The sequence below is a fragment of the Rattus norvegicus genome, chromosome 10, assembly GCF_036323735.1.
Source record: "Rattus norvegicus strain BN/NHsdMcwi chromosome 10, GRCr8, whole genome shotgun sequence".
Lineage (NCBI taxonomy): Eukaryota > Metazoa > Chordata > Mammalia > Rodentia > Muridae > Rattus > Rattus norvegicus.
Window position 1 is genome coordinate 10,963,565 of NC_086028.1, and position 21,719 is coordinate 10,985,283.

General features: G+C 51.5%; 1 protein-coding gene across 1 annotated transcript in view; it reads left to right on the forward strand.

The window, feature by feature from the left end:
* Nucleotides 1-21,719, forward strand: part of Ppl (periplakin) — a 45,648-nt gene that overhangs the window by 6,177 nt on the left and 17,752 nt on the right. Inside the window, exons 2-7 of the mRNA NM_001106976.1 lie at nt 13,425-13,524; nt 18,944-19,098; nt 19,691-19,811; nt 20,388-20,507; nt 20,594-20,635; nt 21,548-21,709. Of these exons, the coding sequence (NP_001100446.1) occupies nt 13,425-13,524; nt 18,944-19,098; nt 19,691-19,811; nt 20,388-20,507; nt 20,594-20,635; nt 21,548-21,709 (700 nt within the window). The remainder of the gene's footprint in view (nt 1-13,424; nt 13,525-18,943; nt 19,099-19,690; nt 19,812-20,387; nt 20,508-20,593; nt 20,636-21,547; nt 21,710-21,719) is intronic.

The following is a 21,719-nucleotide window of genomic DNA, read 5'->3' on the forward strand; positions in this document are numbered from 1 at the left end:
TGAGAACTGGAAGCCTGGAAGCCAGGAGGTGGGTGGCCTTCCCTGGGCAGAGACAGTTCAGGCCTTAAAAATAGAGCAGGAATTACTGCCCCAACAACCCACACCGTGGAGGGTTGACTTCCCCAGGATTAATAACTGGGTGTGGGGGAACTGACTGTCTAATTAACACAGAAGTTCCTAGTAGGGAAAGTATCGGTCAATTGGCTAATCAATCTGGTATTTATTGAACACCACCTGTATGTGGCTTTCTCTTAAGATTTCCTTCTGGTGGAGACTTGGAATTTTTTCTCATTCCTGTTGCTTGGCTTTAACAGTCGCTCTGTTTCAGTTCCTTGTTCTCAGCCCTGGCTGTATTTCAGAGTACCCTGAGGAGGTCTACCAGGATATATCTTATCTCAGGCTAATTAAATCAGAAGCTTTAAAGGCAATTGCCTCAGTTCCTGGGCTGTGCAGTCAGGGGTAACCACAATAGTAATACTGATGTCATGCTCTGTCCTGTTTTTAGGGGTGTGCAGATTATACTTCCCTTTTCAGTGGCGGCTTCCTGGAACGTCACCGTCTGTTCTTTTATGCTCCTTTCCTGTACCACATAGTTGTAGGTAGGTCTTAAAACGTCATACAAGCCAGGCTTGTAGTACACACCTTTAATACCAATACTTGAAAGGCAGATACAAGTGGATTTCTGTGAGTTCCAAGGAGGGAAATCTATCTTTGGACAGATAGGGTCTCATGTAGCCCAGGCTGGCCTTGGATTTTTGATATAGGTAAAGATCGCCTTGTACTCCTTCTCCTCCTTCCTTCATCTTCCAAATCCTGAGATTACAACCTTGAAACATCATGCTTAAGTTATGAAGATTGAGAACTGAAACCACCAGACTTTATGCATGCTAGTCAAGCATTCCACCAATTTGAACTAGATTCCCCAGTCCCTTGACTGGAGAATTTAACTCAGTTATGTTTATTGTAGTGACCAATGTGTTTGAACCTACTCTGCTGCTTTGCCATTTATAGTGCTACCATTTTTCATTTCTTTGTTCTTTGCTTGGTTTTTTTTTTAATTGGACTGAGTTATATGCTCCACAATTAATTTTAGATCAAAAGAGCACCTATAATCCTAGCACTCAAGAGGCTGAAAGCAGAGGTTTGCAAATTCAAGATCAGTCTGGTCTACAATAGTAAGACTGTTTCTACAAACAAACAAACAAACAAACAAACAAACAAGTTGGATTAGGAGGCCTGAATAGGACTAATGAGGCTGAAAATACCCTGGCCTATTTAATCTTCCTAATTATAATGATTGGGCTGTTTTCTTAACCCTCCCTAATAACCTATAAAGTTTAGGACAATAAAGATTTACTCATCTTTAGGGTGGGCCCCTCTGTAACCCTTAATTCCAGGGCTTGCATAAGTTTGGGGCTCAGGATGTAGGCATTAATTGGACCAGGCATTTTATGGTCTGTCTATAGCTCATATCTCCAGGGGCTTATGGTCAAAGTCCTGTCCCCAGGGTCTGTGACAGGGGAAGAGAGATGGCAAGGAGTTGGGGCAGGGGGACAGGAGTAGAAGCGAAATGTATTGAGCTGATATTGAATGTCTAGGAGTCCCTGCTGGGCTGCTACAGTTATTAGTGTAGACACTTACTGACCAATCTAGGTGCACAGGAAGACTCTCAAAACAGTTCCTATTAACAAGAACTGCATTAAAAAGCAAAAAACAGGGCTGGAGAGATGGCTCAGTGGTTAAGGGCACCGACTGCTCTTCCCGAGGTCCTGAGTTCAAATCCCAGCAACCACATGGTGGCTCACAACCATCTGTAATGAGATCTGATGCCCTCTTCTGGTGTGTCTGAAGACAGCTACAGTGTACTCATATATATAATAAATAAATAAAATATTTAAAAAAAAAAAAGCAAAAAACAAAAGTCACAGTTCTACCACAAAGACATGCAGACGTGTTAGGAGACTCTGTGAGACCCCCGCCACCCTAGCCTGCTCTGAAGTGCAACATTCCACCCCAGTATGAGCCAATGACATCCATATTGTCAGGTGGCTCTGAGAGTCAGAGAGGGAGTCTGTGTCATCACTGGGTGGGGTGTGTGGCCCAGGTTCCTGGTTGCTGGTTCCTTGCACTTGAAAGTCCTGTTCAAAGGGACAGGTGTGGAGTCCCTTGTGGTCACATCTAAAGGAATGACTCACTTTACCATCACTTGATTGTCACCTTGCCTGTTACCCAGGATTAATCTATTAACGAGGGTGCCAACGAGATGTCAATTACCCTGACACTCCTGGGAGTGACTACCTTACCCTTCTGTCACGAGTGACCCTTCTTGTCACTTTGTCTGGAATGGGGTGGGTTAGGGTTAGTATTGATGTCCCCCTTGGACTGGGGAGGTCATTTTGGAGCCTGGCTACTTAGAATCAAATCCTGATTCTATAGTGTGTGACCTTAGTCAGGTTTTTTAAATCTGCTGTGCCTCAGATAACTTCATCTGGAAAAGAGATGTGGAAGTTGCTGATGCCCTATGAAGCATCTGCTTAGTGAAACACCTGCTGATGGAGCCCCAAACTTCAGCAATAGAGAGGCTTAGGCAGGAGGATCATCGGCTCAGGGTCAACCTGAGCTACATAATGAAACCCTGTCTCAAAAAAACAAAACAAATAAAAAAAGAACCCAGCCCCTTCCCAATAAAATCAATCGCAAAAGAGGGTCGAGTTTGATAAATGCTGTCAGTAAAGCATTTGTCTCACATAAAAAGTGTGAGGACCTGAGTCCAATCCCCAGAGCACGTGTTGAAAGCTGGGTGTAGTATCTTGCGTCCATCCCTTAGTCCCAAGGATGGGGAGTAGGAGGTGGAGACAATGGATTCCTGGAACATGCTGGCCAGCTAGCCTGGGTTATCCAGCCAAGTCCCAGGCTCTGAATGACCTTGTTTCAAGTAACAGGTGGAAGGCAGCTGAGAAACAACAGCTGAGACAACCAGGGACATGTGGGGACTCGCATACACGCATAGACGTACACTCTTACCCACCAACACACACATGCATGCACACACACACACACACACACACACACACACACACATATGCACAAGTCGGGGCTGAGTATATGGCTCGGTGAGTAAAGCCGCTTGCCACCAAGTTTGATGACCTAGGTTTGCTCCCTAGGACCTACACAATGGAACGAGAACCAATTACCTCAGATTGTCCTCCAACCTCCAGGCATGCATGCTCATATTTGTACGCATAAAATAAAGAAAATGTCGTAAAGGGGAAAGAAAAAGAGCCCAGCCCCAGTAACTATTGTGCCCTCCTCCCCGCCCCCCCACGGGCCCTTCAGTTCTAATAAATGGCCCATGAAAGGGCCGAGAAGGCAGTGGGCACCCAGTGCGTGCTCCCTAACTCCTGACAGCCCAGGCATGGTCGGGGTCACTGTTTAGAGAGACCAGGTTGGAGGCTCTACCACACCCACGTCAGCCTCTAGAGGACCTCTTGGAGCTACTGTGCTTACCTCTGGCTCTGGGGGCAGGTGGGACTCAGGGTGATGAGGCTGGGGGAGCTAGACAGAAGGCTCTGGGAAGGAGTCTGCACTCCCACATTCCAGCCATTCCTCTTCAGGTTTCCCCACCTGCACCCCCCCCCCACACACACACTCACACACACACACTCACTAAAACTGAATTAACCCCAAAAGGGGAGAACAGAGGCAGGACCAAGGGCTGGTGCATGGAGGCTGCCTCCGCCTAGGGAGTCAGGAAGCTATGGCAAGAATGGAGTGCTAACCCTCCCAGCCCTCCTGGTCCCACCTCCACACAAGGAGAGGCAGGCAGGGCAACAGGCTGGGCAGCCAGGGACACCTCCAGTGGAGAGAAGGCCTCTCCAGGGCTACTGGGCAGCAGTTGGCTCTCAGAGAGACTGCTATTGGGGAAAGGCTGTCCTCCCTGCCTGGGGACAAGCCAAGTCTCCACTCCTGCTTTGTGTCCTGGGGAGTCCTTCCGCTCCGACCTGGACTTGGCTTGGCAATGCCGGATCATTTGGGAGTCAGGTTGTCAAGGACATGGAGGCAAATTCCTGGTCAGTGTGTGTGTGTGTGTGTGTGTGTGTGTGTGTGTGTGTGTGTGTGTGTGTATGCGCGTGCATGTGTGTTGGGGGTGGAGGAGGGTCCAGGGAGCAAAGAACTGACTTCATTAGGTATCCATAGGTACCAGACCCTGAGTAAGGCAGACAGATGCTCATCTACTTCACCACAGAGGCTCCAGAACCTCCAGGAGTCCTCCCCCATCCCCACCCCCACCCCACTGTCCAGGCCACGTGACTTTCATGTCAGCCTCAGGGGACCTCACGTGAAAGAGTGTGAGGGGTCCATGGTGGTGCAGGTGCTCTATCCTAACTGTCACCACACTACGGATAGGACAACTAAGACTCAAAGAAGCCATGTCGCTGGCAATGTAGTAAGAAGGGAAGAACCCAGGCGTCTGACAGGCCTGTGTGCTTACTGAACAGCTCTGCTGCCCTTCTCCCAGTCCCAGCTTCAGAAAAGGGACCATGGCCCCTGCATAAAATTACAGTTGTTCAGGGGCTCAGCAGGACAGCTATGTTCTCTGAAGACAGCCGTGTTCCTTCTTACCCAAGCAGAGTGTTTGTGTATGGGGATACCCAGTGGATGTTCCCCTTCCTGTCTCCTCAGAAGGATGTCTTTTTTGGCTCTGTTGACAAAACTATGGGCTGTCCTGGCCATGCTATGAAATCACACAGCACTGGGCTCAAACTTCCCACTTGGCAAGTGGCGCCAGAGCCACAGAGTCCCCAGCATAAAGCAGGCAGCTTAAAGCAGGTGGAGCTGTAACTACTGAACTTCTAACCGCTGGTAGCTCCCTGCCCCGCCCCCTAGGTTGCTCTGCTCCAGATACATCCTAGGCACACAAAGAGATACCTGTTTCTGCTCCTGTCCCCAGGAAGCTCTTGTCAGGCCCTCATGTTCTCAGACACAGCCCTGGAGCTCTGTCTCAGGATTGCTATTCCTGTGTGAAACACAGGACCAAAGCAACTTGGGGAGGAAAGGGCTCGTTTGGCTTACACTTGTGCATCATACTCTGTGAAGGAAGTCAGGACAGGAACTCATATAGGGCAGGGATCTGGAGGCAGGAGCTGATGCAGAGGCCATGAAGGGGTGCTACTTACTGGCTTGCTTCCCCTGCCTTGCTCATCTTGTTCTCTTATAGGACCCAGGACCAGCAGCCCAGGGGTGGCTGCACCCACAATGGGCTGGGCCCACCCCCATCAATCACTAATTAAGAAAAATGCCTTCCAGTCCTACCCTCAGCCAGATCTTACCGAAACATCTTTTAAATTGAGGTTTCCTTCTCTTGGATGACTTAACTAGCCACCACAGACTCCAAGGAGGCACCCAGCACCCTCCCAGCCAGCCTGCCCCCACTTTCCCCATCCTAGGGACATAAGAAGACCCCACTGGGCTTGCAAGACCCTCTTAGCAGGCAGTGCCAACCCACAGCCAGACCTGGGCTGAAAGGGCCATTTCCGGGGCCTTCAAAGTCCTGGACCCCATCCAGATCCTGTTCCTTTACATATGTGGAGGAGTCCGAGCCAAGACTGTGAGGTGGCATTTCTCAGGCCTCAGCTGGACCTTCTTTCTGACCGCCACAGATGGGTTCTGATGGCCCTCACTCAGTCCCTCTCAGTTTTCGGGAAACCCCAGGAATACAGAAAGAACCATGTCCCTTTAAGTGCAGCTTTGCTCTAGGTTCTCCAGCCTCCTTGATGTCACTGTGGTCCCTGGTGGCATTGAATTCACAGGCTCCTCTGTGCCCCTCTGTCTGCCCTTCTGTCTGCTCCGTGCCCTTCTATCGAGGAAGTTTTCACCTGGGTGTGTGTGTGTGTGTGTGTGTGTGTGTGTGTGTGTGTGTGTGTGTGTGTGTGGCTTCTACGGGGACTAGCGTCAGCCTTGATTCTATTTGTAATGGCAACTTTAGAGAGGAGGGACAGTGCAGAGAACCAGGGACCCCAGGGGCATTCTCACTGTTGAGCCCTACTGAGGTGCCAAGACATTCACAAGCCACCAGGAGCATGGTGAGTGCCCTCTGCGTAGTCAGGCAGACAGTGCCCCAACTGAGGAGCGTAAATGGCTGCAGATCTGCCATTAGATGCTGCTCTGAACCCCAACCTCGATCCTTGAGCCCCCATAAATGAATCTCAATTCAGATGTCAGACTCAACCTTTCACTAAGCAGCGGGATGTATTGATCCCACTGAAGGGATGATGAAACTGAGGGCTATTGATTGAACAACTCACTGGGCATAGTGGTATAGGTCTGTTACCAGAGCTAGTGGGGAGACTGAGGTAGGGGGATTAGGAGTTCAAGCCTTGCCTGAGTGCAGAGTGAGTCAAGGCTAGCCTATCAACTTTGACTCTGTCTCTAAGTAACTAACTAAAAGGAAGGCTGGGTCTGTGGCACAGAGCACAGTGCTAGCCTAGGATGTTTAAAGCCCCAGCTTCAATCCTCTCAGCACAATTGTTGGTGCAGCTAGGCTCTAAGCCCTAGCTGGTTCCAGACACAGATCTTTCCCCTCCACAGCTGTCCCCCATGTGACCCTAGGTGGTGCCTTTACTTCTGAAGTGAAACGGGCAGACGGGGTTGATGGCATCTGCGACATCTTCAAATGACAGTGTCTACCTGACAGGCTCACACTCCGACTAACTGCTGGGCGCTTACTAGCCCTGCACTGTTCTGGGGTGGGTGGCTGGGAGTGCTTTGGTTTCTCTGGACCAATCAGGTGGTTGCCAACTGCGGGTGGGACAGGACTGGGATGAGAGTGGTGGGAAGGACTGTTATCTCAGCCTCCATCAAGGCCACCTAGAGTGGATGCCCAGTGGGGTTCCTCGGTGAGATGAAAAGCCCAACCTGCCAGGCCTGTTCCCAGGCCCCTCCCTGTGCATTCTGCTCCACTCCACATTCCTGTGCCGCTGGCGTAAAACACTGCCGCTCTCACATGGTCACACACATGGTCATCGTTCTCTTACTCAGACCCCAAACCCAAAGAGTAAAAGCACAGGATGTTCCGGACTCAAGTCTCACCGCTTCTCTGTAAAGCAGGATAAATAATGCCAGCCTGGAGAGATGACTCTTCTCCCAGAGGACCAGAGTTGGAGTCCTAGAACACCACATAAGCTCACAACAGTCTGGAACTCCAGTTCCAGAGGATCCGACGCCCTCTTCTGGCCTCTGTGGGCACTGCACATCTGTGGTGCACAGACAATGTGCAGGCAAAACACACGTACACATAAAATAAATAAATAACTTTCGAAAACAAATTAAAATAAGTAATGCCACTCATTTTAGAGGGCAGCAGGATTCCTGAGGGGCGTCATATATACAAGGGCCTGTTCAGCACTGGGCTGGTGACAGTCAGCCTCTGGAAGCATTCTCTGGTATCTTCCAGGTAGCTGGGGTTGCCTGACCCTGAGAGCAAACCGTATAATCCCAGAACCTGAGAATCCATGCTATAGCACCAGCTGTAGCATGCTGAGAGGCCGTAGCTCAGCACGCTATAGGTGCCTTGTGCTATCCCGGCTTCTGCCGCTGCTGGCCACTGACCTGGTGGTTGGCTTCTTAGGGTTGGCAGGGCCACCGATGGCTCCTTCAGCTTCCAGCATCTGCCGCTCACCCTAGCCTCATCTCTCAGCCCCTCGGGGGGCCTTGGCATCAGGATATCCCACCCCCACCCCTTCACCAGCATCACAAGAGGGGTTCTCCCAAGGATGCCTGAAGGAGCCTGCAAGTGTGGCCAGAGGGGGAGTGTTTGCACCAATCACAGACTCTCGAATGCAAATGAAAGTGGTATTTGCACCAATCACAGCAATCCCTCTGCTAGGCTATGCAGGAAGTGCTTCCTCTACCTGGGTAGATAAAGTTTCAGGTGAGCTCCAATTCTCTGAAGCTTGAGATAGCAAAAGATGTTTTGCAAACCTTGACGGCTGGGGTGTATTGCTTTGATCAATGTGTGGTTCTCTAAAGGTGTCTACGGACTGTTCTAGTCGGCTGGTCCTGGCATGAGGGCAATCCCTCTGGCTGTTTGACTGACAGCAGTTTTGCTCAAGGCAGCCAGGGCAGCCAGCCAGAGTCCAAGAGGTGCCAATCAGGGAGCCACGCTCCAGACTCACATAGTGATTCTTGTTATTTATCTTTTGTTGATTTTTTTTTCCTGAGACAGTCTCACATTAGAATTCCCTATGTAGCCAGGGGACTCTGGTCCAGGCTGGCCTTGAATTTACAATAATCCCCACGCCTCAGCCTCTGGGAACAGATGTGTGCCGCCAATCCAGCCATCCCATCCAGCCGATCTCTTTAGAAAGAGCTTTCATGAAGCAAAATGAACTAAGTCTGCAACTCGCTCAGTGGCTACGACCCCTGAGGTTTTGCATGTTCGTTGCCGTGTACAGTCAACCACACAAGTAATTCTAGAACATTCTCGCCCCCAATTCCCAGTGCCCCCCACCCAGCACGCACCATCATTAGCACTCCTGAACCCTCTCCTGGGCCAGATCCCAGCCTCATCTAATCTGCTTTTTACCCTGGGGAATCCCTCCACTCGGATACTGTACACCATGGGTCCACTCACTCTCTGATCCTTCCTGTCTGGCACCTTTCCCTGAGCCTCCTGTTAGCAAGGTTCATCCTTACCAAAGCAGGGGTCAGAGCTTCCCCACATTTTAGGAGCCATTCAGATGGGTCACATCTTACCTATCTGCTCACTGCTCAGTTTCAAATTCTCATATGTTGTGCAGAATGTCGGGCAGACAGAAGCCACATTAACTCTCTCTTAGGTTTAAACCCAGGAGTAAAGATTCATTGGGCTGAGTGGCAATTCTACACTCAGCTGTTGCTTTGTTTGAGACAATGTCTCACTATGTAACTCTGGCTGTCCTGGAATTCACTACGGGGGCCAGGCTAGCCTTGAACTTACAGAGATCTATCTGCCTCTGCCTTCTAAGTGCTAGGAGTAAAGGCATGGGCCACCCCATGTTTGTTTGTGTGTTTTGTTTGTGTGTATGTGTGTGTGTGTGTGTGTGTGTGTGTGTGTGTGTGTGTGTGTTTGTGAGACAGGATCTCATGTAGCTCAAGCTGGTCTCCAATTTGCTACATGTTGGAGGATGACCTTGAGCTCCTGATCTTCCTCCTGAGTGTTGGGATTGATGGTGTGAGCTACCACACTTGACTTTATTCTGGGGTGTGTGTGTGTGTGTGTGTGTGTGTGTGTGTGTGTGTGTGTGTGTGTGTAGGTAGTCAGAGGAGTCTACCTTGAGTCCTCTATCACTCTCTGCCTTGTTTCATTGAGGCAAGGTTTCTTAATGAACCTGAATGTCTCTCTGCCTGTCTCTGTTTGTCTCTGTGTGTCTCTGTGTCTCTCTGTGTCTCTGTCTCCCTCCCTCTGTCTTCCCTCTCAGATAGGCTGGTACCTTCCTCAGTGCTGGGGTTACATAGGTGTGTGATACCACTCCAGCTTTTACATGGGGACTGAGATCTAAACTCAGATCCAAACTGAGACACCTAATCTACCCCCCCCCACCCTTTGAAGACAGGTCCTCAGATAGCCCAGGCTGGCTTCATAATATGTAGCTTTAAACTCCTGACGATGCAGCCCTGCCTCCCGAGGGCTGCGATTGCAGCATGGGGGCCACACCTGGTTTATTTATGTGTCCACCTTTCCCCACATCTCTGAGCCAATTCACATCTCCCCCGCAGCTTGGGAGGTGGGTGATTTCTCCATGTTCTTGTGGCAGTTGACACAGTTTTCCATTATTCTTTTTTTATTATCACAACCAGTGGGTAAAGGTATGGCAGTTTTGAGCACATGGTATCTTAAACCAATCTATTAACTATGTGCTGTGTACTACAAGGCCTACACAAGATGTCAGGGGTGTGGACTCCGGGGACTGTCTCAGTTGGAATCCTGGCTTTGTCAGGTAATTACTGTGTGATTTGGGGAAGGTTACCTAACCTCTCTGTTCCCCATTTTCCACTTCTGTGAAGTTGGGATAATAATATGGTTCCCCATCGTGCTAATTGCAGGGTTCGAAGAAGATAAGGTCAGAGGGAGTAGGAACCTGGTGTGCAGAAAGTCGGTATCGGCGCCTATTGTTATCACAATGCATGCTGTTGCCCTGTGTTGGATCATGTGGCCTTTCCAGCATCCATCTGCTCAGCAGTCGGAGCTAAGGGGAGAACTCCCACTCTCTGTTCGCAGGCTGCGTGACTGCGGGGGAGTGTTTTGATATCTCTGAGCCTCTGTTGACCTCATCCACACAAGCCTCCCTCAGTCTTGGTGTGAAGTTGGTACAGAGGTGGTATTGACTGATGTCTGGCCAGTGACTCGGCCAAGGCCAGACAAGGAGAGTGCCTTTGTGCTCATCCTCACTCAACAGGTAGAGAGACTGAGGCTCCCGGGGAAGAGGCATGATTCCTGCCTGCAACTGTCTAAGCTCTGGCTGGTCCCTCTTAGCTGTTCTAGCCTCCTCCTGCATGCTAAACTAAGGCTCCAAACAGTGGCTTGTGCAGGCAGGAGGATGTTGGGGAAAGCCTCTCTCTGTCTCCAGATGCGGCCTATGGGAGGCAAGAGAGCAGAGAGCAGGAGCCTAGTCTCCTAAAAGCTGGGTGGGCCCTGACTGGGTCTCTCTGGAAGCTCAGCTTATCCCTCCTGACCTGGCTTCTGCATGAATTCTCTCCATTCTGATCCCTCTTGGTGAGATCTCATCTCTCCAACAGGGAGAGAGCCATGTGACCTCATCTGGTGCGGGGAGCAGGAAGGGTGTCCTAGCTGCCTAAACTGACAGAGGTCAGTCTGGGAATGACTTACAGAAGGAGGGCTCCTGGGCCTCTCTTTGGGAAAGTGCGGCTTTCTTGGTTGATTCTGCAGGAAGGGTAGCCTGGATCTTGTTCACTGTGAGCCCCTGGGCAAGGAGGGGAGTTGGGCATGCGCACTCATAATTCCCAGCTTTGCTCACCTTGGTCAGTACCTGCCATGCTGGTCCCCAACTGCTGGCGGGTACCCAGGAGAACCTAAGAAACATACAGTGACAGTATGCAGTGTCCTAGGCTCTAGCGACCTGGACCCTGGGGCTTGCGGCACTGCACAGGATCCTCAGTCTCTCCTGTACCAGAGGGATCACTTTGAGGATCTAGTCCCCCAGCCCCATCCTCTACCCCTGTCTAACACAAAGGATGCACCCAGGACCTACCTTTCTTCGTAGCCTCTCTTTACTGCACATTCTGGCCAAGATCCCAAACTCATCCACATTTTTCGAAACCCATTTATATATACAATGGAATATTACTTAGGTGGGAAAGGAGCAGAGTTGTCACAAAGACTGTGACAGGGATGGGTCTCCCAGACACGAGGAGAAGCTAGCCATGAAGGGCTACAGATAAAATGTTAAGCATAAGATAGGTAGGGTGATGGTTGCAAGGAGGGGAGGGGATCAAGAGATTGGAAGCAGTCACTAATGGGCGTGGGGACTTGGGGATGGCAAACACATTCTTCAGTCAGGCAGTGGCAATGCCTGTGAAAGTCTGTACTGAAACCCACCCACCGTGTGTATTTTTGAATGGACAAACTAATGTGGTGCTAATTGCTTCTTCAAGCAGATACTGAACTTGGCCCTGTGGCCTGCACCTGTTACATTGTTACCAGCCAGACAGCCAGGTCTGGCTCTATCACAGTTGTGGGTGGGGGAGGAGCTGTACATGGGTGGGGCTTTAACCGGGAGCTATCCCCAGGTGACTGCCAGCAGATGGCTGTGATCACAGGTAGGAACAGCAGCAGGGGCAGCCATCCCAAGTCACCAGCCTTGTGCAGGCCTCCGGTTCCAGGACCTTCAGGCCTACAAGTGTTACAGATGTTTTGTTCTGTGTCACCACTCTGGACACAGAATCTAGGGCCATGTTAACGCTGGGATATCACTACAGACCTGATTGTCAGCCCGCTTTTTGCTTTTTATTTGAGGCAGGGTCTCACCAAGTTACCCAAGCCAGCCTTGAACTTACTGCGCAACCCTGTCAGGCTTTGAACGTGTGATCCTCCTACCTCAGCCTCCCAAGTAGATGGAATGACAAGCCTGCACCACCAGGCTCAGCCATATTCCAACTCAGGCAGGCCTGGCCACTGGGACTCCCAAGCCACCAAATGTTCTACATTTCAGGCAGGCCTAAGAAAACAGAATTCCTCAGCCCATGACGGCCCAGCGCTACAGGTCTCTGTGGCCTCACATCGCAGCTACCTTTGTTCCTTTTGTCATCGGTGATCACTATTCTGTGGCTTAACCCCTTATGATGTCAGGGCTTCTGGGGTCCAGGGATGTTGATACCCAAACTGACAGTCTCAGGGAAGGCACTACAGAAGGGAATCTTCCAGCCAACGCCCCAAGTGAGGCAACCCTTGCTTGTATAAGCAAAAAAGCATCTCTAGCAATCACAGCACACCTTGCATGCAAATGAAGGTTCCTGTTTGCACCAATCACAGCAGTCCTGATAGAATATCAGGGAAAGTGCCCCTCCTCTGGCTTGTGTAGGAATAGTTCTAGGGTCATCTTGAGTTCACCCAGGTTTGTGACATCAAAAAGCCTAATGCAAAACTGTTTCAAACAGTTCTGACACCAGCTGCCTTCAGGAGCCATGACAGCCCGCTGTGGTTGCCATGTCGTTTATTCAAGGTGTCTGTGGAGTGCAGGAAACAGAGCTGGCATGAGAGGCAGTCCTGCTATCTGTCTGACTGACAGTCTTTTTGCAGGAGGCAGCCAGGGCAGCATGGAGAGTCCACACTCAATGTCTTTGTTTATTTACTGGGTCATGTGATTGGCAGTGGCTGCCATAAGAACCCGAAAGACTGTCATTAGTACTCAAAGTGATTTCTTTTTCCTTTTTTTTTTTTTCCGGAGCTGGGGACCGAACCCAGGGCCTTGCGCTTGCTAGGCAAGCGCTCTACCACTGAGCTAAATCCCCAATCCCCTCAAAGTGATTTTTACAAACTTTGACAGTGCCTTAAGTGGTAAACACTTCAACACGCCAAGTGTCACAGGAAGAGCTGAGTCCCCCTCATCTGTCTCAGTTCTAACACGGATGGCTTGAGTTAGTGGTGGACGCCAGCCAACACAGAGAGGCCAACCCCAGTGGAAAAAATCAAAGTCTTATGTTTTGACAACAGAGCAGAATAGGAGCTTTAAATCCAATGGACAAAGCAAAGGCCGATGCCCCTGCCCTGTGCACTATTTGTGTGTAGGTGGCTGCATCCTGTGCGGACAGGCTAGCTCCTGGAAGTCTGGCTGGGTTGGCAGGTCCGGCCTGGGGCTCAGGGAGGGACCATCCTGGGAGGCTGGGGCTGGCACTGAGTCCCACCTCCCTGCTCCTTCCATTCGCAGCATCTCCAACAAGGAACTCTCAGATCTGATTGAGCAGCTGCAGAAGAATGCGGACCAGGTGGAAAGGAACATTGTGGACACCGAGGCCAAGATGCAGAGTGTGAGTACCGGCTTCCCCTTCTAGGGCCTTCTCCATCGTAGTCTTCACTCAGGAACACCATTCCAGGCTCACCCACACCCAGAGTCTTTGTGGTTGCTACAAGCACAGCTCTTGGCATCTAGAGCCTGCAGTACTCAGTCCAGCTACGGCCGGCGGAGGAAAAGAACCTGCCCAGCCCAGCGCTTCAGGGATGTTGAGTTCCTGCACTGGGAGAAAAACGGATGGTGGTGACTTGGCAACCTAGTAATAATTCCTTGGCTTACACTGTCCTCAAGGAAGATCAAAAGTTTCTCCTCGGTGGAGCTTCCCCTGGGTGGAGCCTCCACTTGTGAGAACTCTTATCTGCCTAACCTCTGCTAGGATCTGCACTTGAACTCACTGAGTTATCTCTCCACTGTATGACTCCCTCCCAGGGTGTTGCAGGTTCCAGGAAACCTAGCAAGTTCCACTCAGACACCGGGGGCATTCTCCCAGCGTACCTCCAGTATCTGGACAATTCCTCCTTTGCTGGGGAATACATATCACTTTCCTACTCTTCCTCTCCCCTACCCCCGCAATCCCAGCGCTGGGGGTGAAACTCAGGACATTGGCATCAGTCCTGCTAGGCAAGCCCTCTTCTGGCCCTCTGGATGAGGTGCCAAGAGAACTGGCAATGAGTCAGGGACAGCTGGCCCCAGGAGTGTTTGTAAGTGGAACTGCTAAGCTGGGCCAAGAAAGTGAGCAGGAAAGCCAGACTACATTTGGATCTCAGAGCACAGTGTCTCTGAGTGTCAGCGGGTCCTGGTACTGTTCCTACCACACTTACACTCTAGCGTGGGTTGTTGTTTGTCTGGAATTCAAGTGTAGCCAGGAGCTATGCTTCATCTGGCATCTTAGTCACCAGATGACCAAGACCCAGCCCTGAGCAGTATGGAACCGAGGGTTGGGAAGTCATGGCTCACCAGGCCCCACTGTTGTCTCTAGCCGTTGTTGTGGCTGCTCCTGCCTCCAGAGACCAGGTGAGCACTCCCAGGGCCAGTCTACAGACGGCCCAGAGCACCCAGAGGATAGAGTAGGGGTGAGGTGGCAAGTAGGGCCACTGGGGTCAGGAAGCCAGGGAGGTCCTGGCCCAGGATAGCCCTGCAGGGACTGAGAAGTGTGCTTGCCTTCCTCCCACTTGGAATTCTTGAGCACTCATCCTCAGACTCTATCTCTCACCTCTCAGAGTACCTCTCCCTCCCAACATGCCACTGGGATTTTTTTTAATTTTCTGTTATCCCCTCTCCTGGCACCCAGCAATGGTGTTCTATTTGTTTCCTTTCCTAAATGAAAATCATCTTAGTGGGATGTGTCTGTTTTTCCTCACAACCAGAATAGTGTGTGCTCATAACTAACATTTTTAGGTCATATAAACAATATGCTGTGGGAACCTAAAATCTTCCAGAATCCTGTTATGTGGGCATTGGCGTGTGTGTGTGTGTGTGTGTGTGTGTGTGTGTGTGTGTGTGTGACAGAGAGAGAGAGAGAGAGAGAATATGAGAAAATATGAGAATATGCAGGTTCCTGCTTGCCTGTGTGTCTGCTGGGGGGATGACTCAGACAGTAACAGCCTGCCTGTGCTTGTGTGCACATGTGCACATGTGCATGTGTGCATGTGTGCATGTGTGCACGTGTGCGTGTGTGCATGTGTGCATGCAGTGCTGGGGACAGAGCTAGGACTGAGTGCACACTAGGCAGATGCTATACCACTGAGCAGCCCAACCCTGGGCTGCAGCATTTTTTCTTTTTTATTTGTTTTCTTTTTTGTTTGAGACAGGGTTTCTCTGTGTAGCCCTGGCTATCCTGGAAGTCACTCTGTGGACCAGGCTGGCCTCAAATTCACAGAGATCTTCCCGCCCCTGCCTCCGGAGCGCTGAAATTAAAGGCCTCTGCCACCTCTGACAGGCTCTGAGCAGCTTCTTAATTTCAACAGAACAAAGTTGAAAAGAAGAAACCAGCCGCCACTTTTCGAAGAGTACATGGGCCAAGTCATCTCCTTCCTCTGTCCTTTCTTCTCTCTCCCATTCCCCCTCCTTCCCTCCTTCCTTCCTTCCTTCCTCTCATTTGTAGAAGGTATCGTATCGCCTGAGTGTTTTCCTGAACTTTCTGTTTTAAATCCTCGAGAGATACTTGAGTAGCATAGCTGAACTGCTTATAGGGCCACATGTTGGCCTCCTCCCCATTGGCAGGGAGCCCTTCACCTTAGGCAATGCCCCTGCTCTCTCTTCCCCCGGCCACTCCCCTACTCTGTCTCTGCGTTACACAACCTGCATATCGCTATCCAGTGACGTGTCCTGTGTGCAGACAGGCCTGAAGGACAGACGGAGTTCCTCTGTAGTGTCTCCCCCAACACTGCCGGTGCCCACCCTGGACCACGTGGCTCTCCTACCTGTCCATCAGCGAACCTGACATGCACTGGCCCTATTAGTTCCTCTGGCCCGAAGGACCATTCAATCAGGGCCCCAGAAGTGACCTCCATCTGTGAATTCACCCCTGTGGATCTGTGCTTTGGTAGATCGTCACCTGGGCAGGATTGAATACCTGGTTGGGAATTTTCTAGAAAGCCTTTGGCGCTCACCCCCTAGAGGTGACCCCTCCACAGCTCCCCACCAACTCACTGTTCATTAGTTTGGCTGGCTCAAGCCCTTAGTCACCCACCCAGTGTCCCCAAGCAGGTCTCCTCATCTCAGTCAGAGGTGTTCCCACCCCAGACTCACCTGTAGGATCCAGTAATGATTAACAGATTTGCTTCTGAAACATTAATCTTTGACACTGTGGGGCCCAGGGTGACTGAGAAAATAATATTCCGCCAAGCCAGGAAGCATGGTGTGTTGCCTGCCCCAGGTCAGCAACACCTGGCCCACGGGCCTTGCACTCCACAGCCTCAGCTCCAGGCCACCGGGAGAGCCTGGCTCCCGTCCTGCTCCATCTCCCCAGGTAGTCATGGATGGGAAGCCTGGATCCCATCTCCTCAGCCACAAGAGCTGAGTTCTTGTCACCTGACTGGGCCGTCTCTCATCCGTCCTTCCTCTTTTCCTTTAGGTATTTCTGGTTTTATTCTTATTGTCCCAGTCCGAAGGAGGGAACCCAAGGTCTCTCCTGCTAAGCACACACACTGCCACTGGGCTGCACCTCCATGTCCTCAGCTCTGCCCTCTTCCTCTTCCTCCTTTCAGACAGTCCCTCGAATCCCAGGCTGGCTTTGAACTGATGATATAACTGAGTCTGGTTCTTTTCCTTGTCCTTCCTCCCTTTGTTTGTGTTTTAGATTTATTTGTTTGTTTGCTTGTGACGTGTGCTCACACCATGGCACATATATGAAGAGTGCAAGGCAACTTGTAGGAGTTGGTTCTCTCTGTCTACCATGTAGGTCCTGGAATTGAACTCGGTTCATCAGGCCTGGGGGCAGATGCCCCACCCACTGAGCAATCCTACCAGGAACCTTCCTGAGTTTCGTTCTGTATTTTTAAAGATTTACTTGTTTCTGTTGTGTATGTCTGGCTGTTCTGCCTGAATCTATGTTGGTGTATCACATGACCTCACACCCAGGGAGGTCAGAAGAGGGCTTTGGGTCCACAGGAATTGGAGGATCCTGTGAGTTGTGTGAGCGCTAGGAACTGAAGCCAGGTCCTCTGAAAGAGTAGTCATTGGCCTTAACACTGAACCACCTCTCCAACCCCAGTTTCCTTTGTGGGTTTTTTTTTTTTTTGTTTTGTTTTTTTTGTTTTTTGTTTTTTGTTTTTTTGAAATAAGGTTTTGTTATATACTGGCTGCTGACCTTGAATGTAATTCTTCCCCCTCAGTCCCTCCTGTGCCGAAATCACCTTCCTACCACCTTTCCTCCCACATTTAAAAGTGATGGCTGCTTTACATCTTACAAGATGTATGTGGTCCAGTGTGCCACCCAGTATTGTTAGAATCTCGGTAGAGCTTCGTGGTGGTCTCACAGACAGGTGTCAGTGGGCTCTCTCTGCCGTTTCTACTCATGACCTTCCGTAGCCCCGTGCCAAGCAGCTGCCTTTCTGCCTCCCGCCCTTGGGTCTGCCTGTTGGCACTTCTTACCTTAGTGGAATCCCATGCTCTTGGTCACTGTGTTTCCCCACCCCACCCCCCACCTCAGCCCCACCCCATCACTGTGTATGTTTCTCTCGCCAGTCTTGTTTTCCTGGGGGAATTACTTCTGCCGCTGGGAGGCATCCCCAGCACAGTTTCTCTCTTCTGCTTTCTGGGCTGCTCGGACGGAATCCGGGTCCTTGCACCTGTTAGGCACCTACACACTGAACTGCTCCTCAGCCTCGACTTTCCTCTTCTGAAGGCAGCTAGAGATGGGAAGCCCACTGCCAGCCAGCCCGCAGGAGGCCTTACTGCTGTGGGCATCCCAGTGTTGCTTATCCTACCTTCAGTCTAACTCACTGACATCCTCGCTTTCTCTATGAACTCTGAGACCCTTAGGGATCCATCCCTGGACACCAGCTTGGTGCTAAACACACAGCCAGGCTTCATGGTTGCCGGAGTAGACAGACTGTGTCTAGAAGCACTGCCCTAGGGTTGAAGGGATGACTCAAGGATTTAATAGCACTTGCTGCTCACTCAGAGCACCCACATCATGGTTTGGTTCCCAGCACCCACGATGGGCAGTTTACAACTGCCTGCAAATCTAGCTTCAGGGGATCTGACGCCCCCTAGTGGCCTCTGTATGCATACACACACACACACTCTCTCTCTCTCTCTCTCTCTCTCTCTCTCTCTCTCTCTCTCTCTCTCTCTAAATATCTACCCACCCACTTTTCCTTCTATCACCACTGTGGCCAGCCCAACCCTATTGCTGACGGCCGGCTGCATGGCTCCTGGAAGCCTCAACTTAGGCATAAAAGAAGCCATGTGATTGGCTCCTTCCTTGGGGTCCCTCTGTGTTCTGGGTCCACAGGTCATGTGAACAGTCCTCACTCTGCTCTGGTCTCCCTCACATCCCTGCCTCCACTAATCTGCTGGTCCCTCAGTTGTGGCTTGCTGTCTTTCCTCGGGGACTTTGCACAGGCTGCCTCCTCTGCCTAGAACACACTTTTCTTCTGTCTTTCATCCTAGCTTATGTTAGCGCCTCAGAAGTGTCTCCCTGAACTCTGGAGCAAATGTGGGTCCCCTTGTTCCCTCTCTAGTGCCTGTGGGGTGTCTGCCAGCTTGCCTTTTGGGCAGTCTCCCAACTTGTGCTATGAACACCAGACAGGCAGAGCCATGCCTAGACACCAGTGGGACTGTTTACTCCTGTGTCTCCGTGCCAAGCTGTTTGATGAGAGCCGGTCTGGACAAAGCCAGAGGAGCCCCTGCTGGCCCTGCCCCTCAGACCCTGTGGTATCACTATGGACTCTTGAGTCTCCACTGTTACCCTTTCTTTTCCTTCTCAGGACTTGGCCCGGATGCAAGACGGGCAGCTCCCTGAGCACCGGGACGCGACCCTGCAGAATGTGTCTGACTCAGAAAAGCTGCTGTACGTACTGGAGGCAGACTCAGCCATCGCCAAGCACATGAAGCACCCACAGGGGGACATGATCGCCGAGGAGTAAGTCCTTTCTGTGTAGTCCCCAGTGAGCGTGCTAGGCTGGGGTCTAGGCAGGAGGACCGGAGAGCGACAGCCCTCAGGCCCCCTTTCCTGTAAGGGTTACACAGGGCAAGCGAACCCCAAAGCTGCACGCCAGAGGCCTTAAGTTCTACTTAATGGCCAGGCTGTAACTGGTGACTGAGGTTTTGAGGGCTGACGATCCCCCTGCTTCAAGACTCAATGCCAGCCATCGTGTTACCTGAGCTTATGGTCACGCTGCAGCTCAACATGGTGATCCAGCACCCCATGGTTTAGGGGTCTTTCCATGCTCTGTGTCCCCCAAGCTTGTCATTATGTGACACAGCCCTGCCTGTGCCTGGGTTGGGCGTGTGCTCCAGTGAACAGTGGTCTTGCCCATTTCTTCCAAGACCTTCTATAGTAGCCTTTCAGGAAACAGGAGAGGAGAGGGTGGGAACGTGATTGGAAGAACAACAGGATTCAGAATTAGTCTGCTGCCCACAGTCACTGTCCCCTGTCCTCCAGGGCACTGACCTGAAGCTCAAGCCGAGGTTTACCTGATGACCACTAACATGGTAGCTTCTCCCACACACAGCATCCGCCAGCTGAAAGAGCGTGTGACCAACCTGCGGGGCAAACACAAGCAGATGTACAGCCTGGCAGTGAGAGAGGCTGACCCGAAGGTCAACTGGGATGCACTGGTGGATGAGAAACTGGTATGGCCTGGAGCAGGGTCACCCCACAGCACCTCGGCCCTGCTAAGTAGGGGACAGCATTATGAAGTCCTCTGGAGTTGTATAACTGAGAACAATGGGGCTCAGAGAAGGACAGTACGCAGCCTGGAGTCACACAGCCAGACCTCGGTTCCCCACTAGTTATACCATGCCCCCTCGTGCCTACCTTGCCAGTGTCCTAACAAGGCTATGTGGGCAGGCTGGGGAAGCTTGTCTCCCCCAAGGCGAAGCTTGTGGCGGGCGTAGCTGGGTGTCCTGTGGCATGTCTCGGCAGCTGTTAGCAGTGTGACCCTGGGGAAGAGACTTCCTTTCACATGTCTGCCTGTAAAATGAAAACAGGGGCCCACAGGTCACTATGAGATTAAGGGGTGACATATATAATACAGGAGCATTAGCAGTGGTCCAGAGAGATGCTTGCCACCACTCAGTCCAGAGAAATGAGGGAAAAAGCACACACACCCTGCCCTGCCAGGGACCGACAGCCATGCTTCCAAGGGTTAGGCCGGCTCTGCTCCAAAGCCTTATCTTTGTCCTGGTGTCTCTTCACCCACCCACCAGGACAAGCTGAGCAGCCAGAGTTTTGGGACTGACCTTCCTCTGGTGGACAGCCAGGTGGAGCAACACAACATCTTCCACAATGAAGTCAAAGCCATCGGGCCCCACCTGGCCAAGGACAAGGTGTGTATGTGGTGGAGTCTTTGTGGAGGTATGGGGCAGAGAGGGGGCACACTTGGTCTAACCTCAGCCCTTGACCCTGTCCACAGGAGCAGAACAGCGAACTCCAAGCCAAGTATCAGAAGTTGCTGGTGAGAAGCCCTGGGAGGCGGGATAGGGCGGGAGGCTTATGGGCTGAGGCCACACCGCTCTAACAGTGACAGCTCTAGTGTCACCACAGTGGTTTGTGAGGTGCCAGGGATGGAACAAGGGCTTTGTGCATCCTATTAGGTCAGCGTTCTGCCATCTGAGTTACGCTAAGCCCTGCTCAGTTCTTCACGTAGCATCGCCACATGCCAAGCTGATGCCATGCAATTTGAGTATGGTCCAGGCAGTGTGTGCACAAGTACCTGCATGTATGACGTGCGTGCTTGTCATTCTTTTTCTACCAAACAAAGTGCAAGCCTCCTACTCCTCCCTAACCCTTCCTAGCTCTGAGTGCCTCCAGATGCTTCTATGGGCACGCATAAGCGGCTGAGACATAGCTTGGTTTGGAGAGTGCTTGCCCTAGAAAGCATGAAGCCCTGGGTTCCACCCCTATTTCCAAATAAAGCCCAGGCATGGGGATGCACACAGGTCATCCTAGCACCTGAGAAAAGAGGCAAGAGGGTCAGGAGTTTAGGGGCATAACAAGTTTGAGGCCATCCTGGGCTACATGAGACCCTGCCTCAAGTGAGTAAATAAATTACTAATGATAAAAAAGCAAATGTGGAAGGCATGGCTGGTGTTTATCGAGTGCTAGCTATGTGCCAGATGGCAAACCGAAGCCTCAAGGAGACATCAGTACCACTGGGATCTTTGTTCTTTGTTACTGGTGTGTCCTCAGTGCCTAAAACCGTGCTACACACCTACTTGGTGCTCAATAAACACCTGCAAGTGAATGTTTCGGAGGATCAGGTGACTTAGCAGGGGTTGGGGGACTGGCTGGGAAGTAGCAGGTTGGCAGTAGTAGGAGGCAGGCAAGGAAGCCCAGCCCGCGTCTTCGCCTCGTTCTCACCCCTCAGGCAGCATCACAGGCTCGGCAGCAGCACCTGAGCTCGCTGCAGGATTACATGCAGCGCTGCACCAATGAGCTGTACTGGCTGGACCAGCAAGCCAAGGGCCGCATACAGTATGACTGGAGTGACCGCAACCTCGACTACCCCAGCCGCCGGCGCCAGTACGAGGTGGGCACAG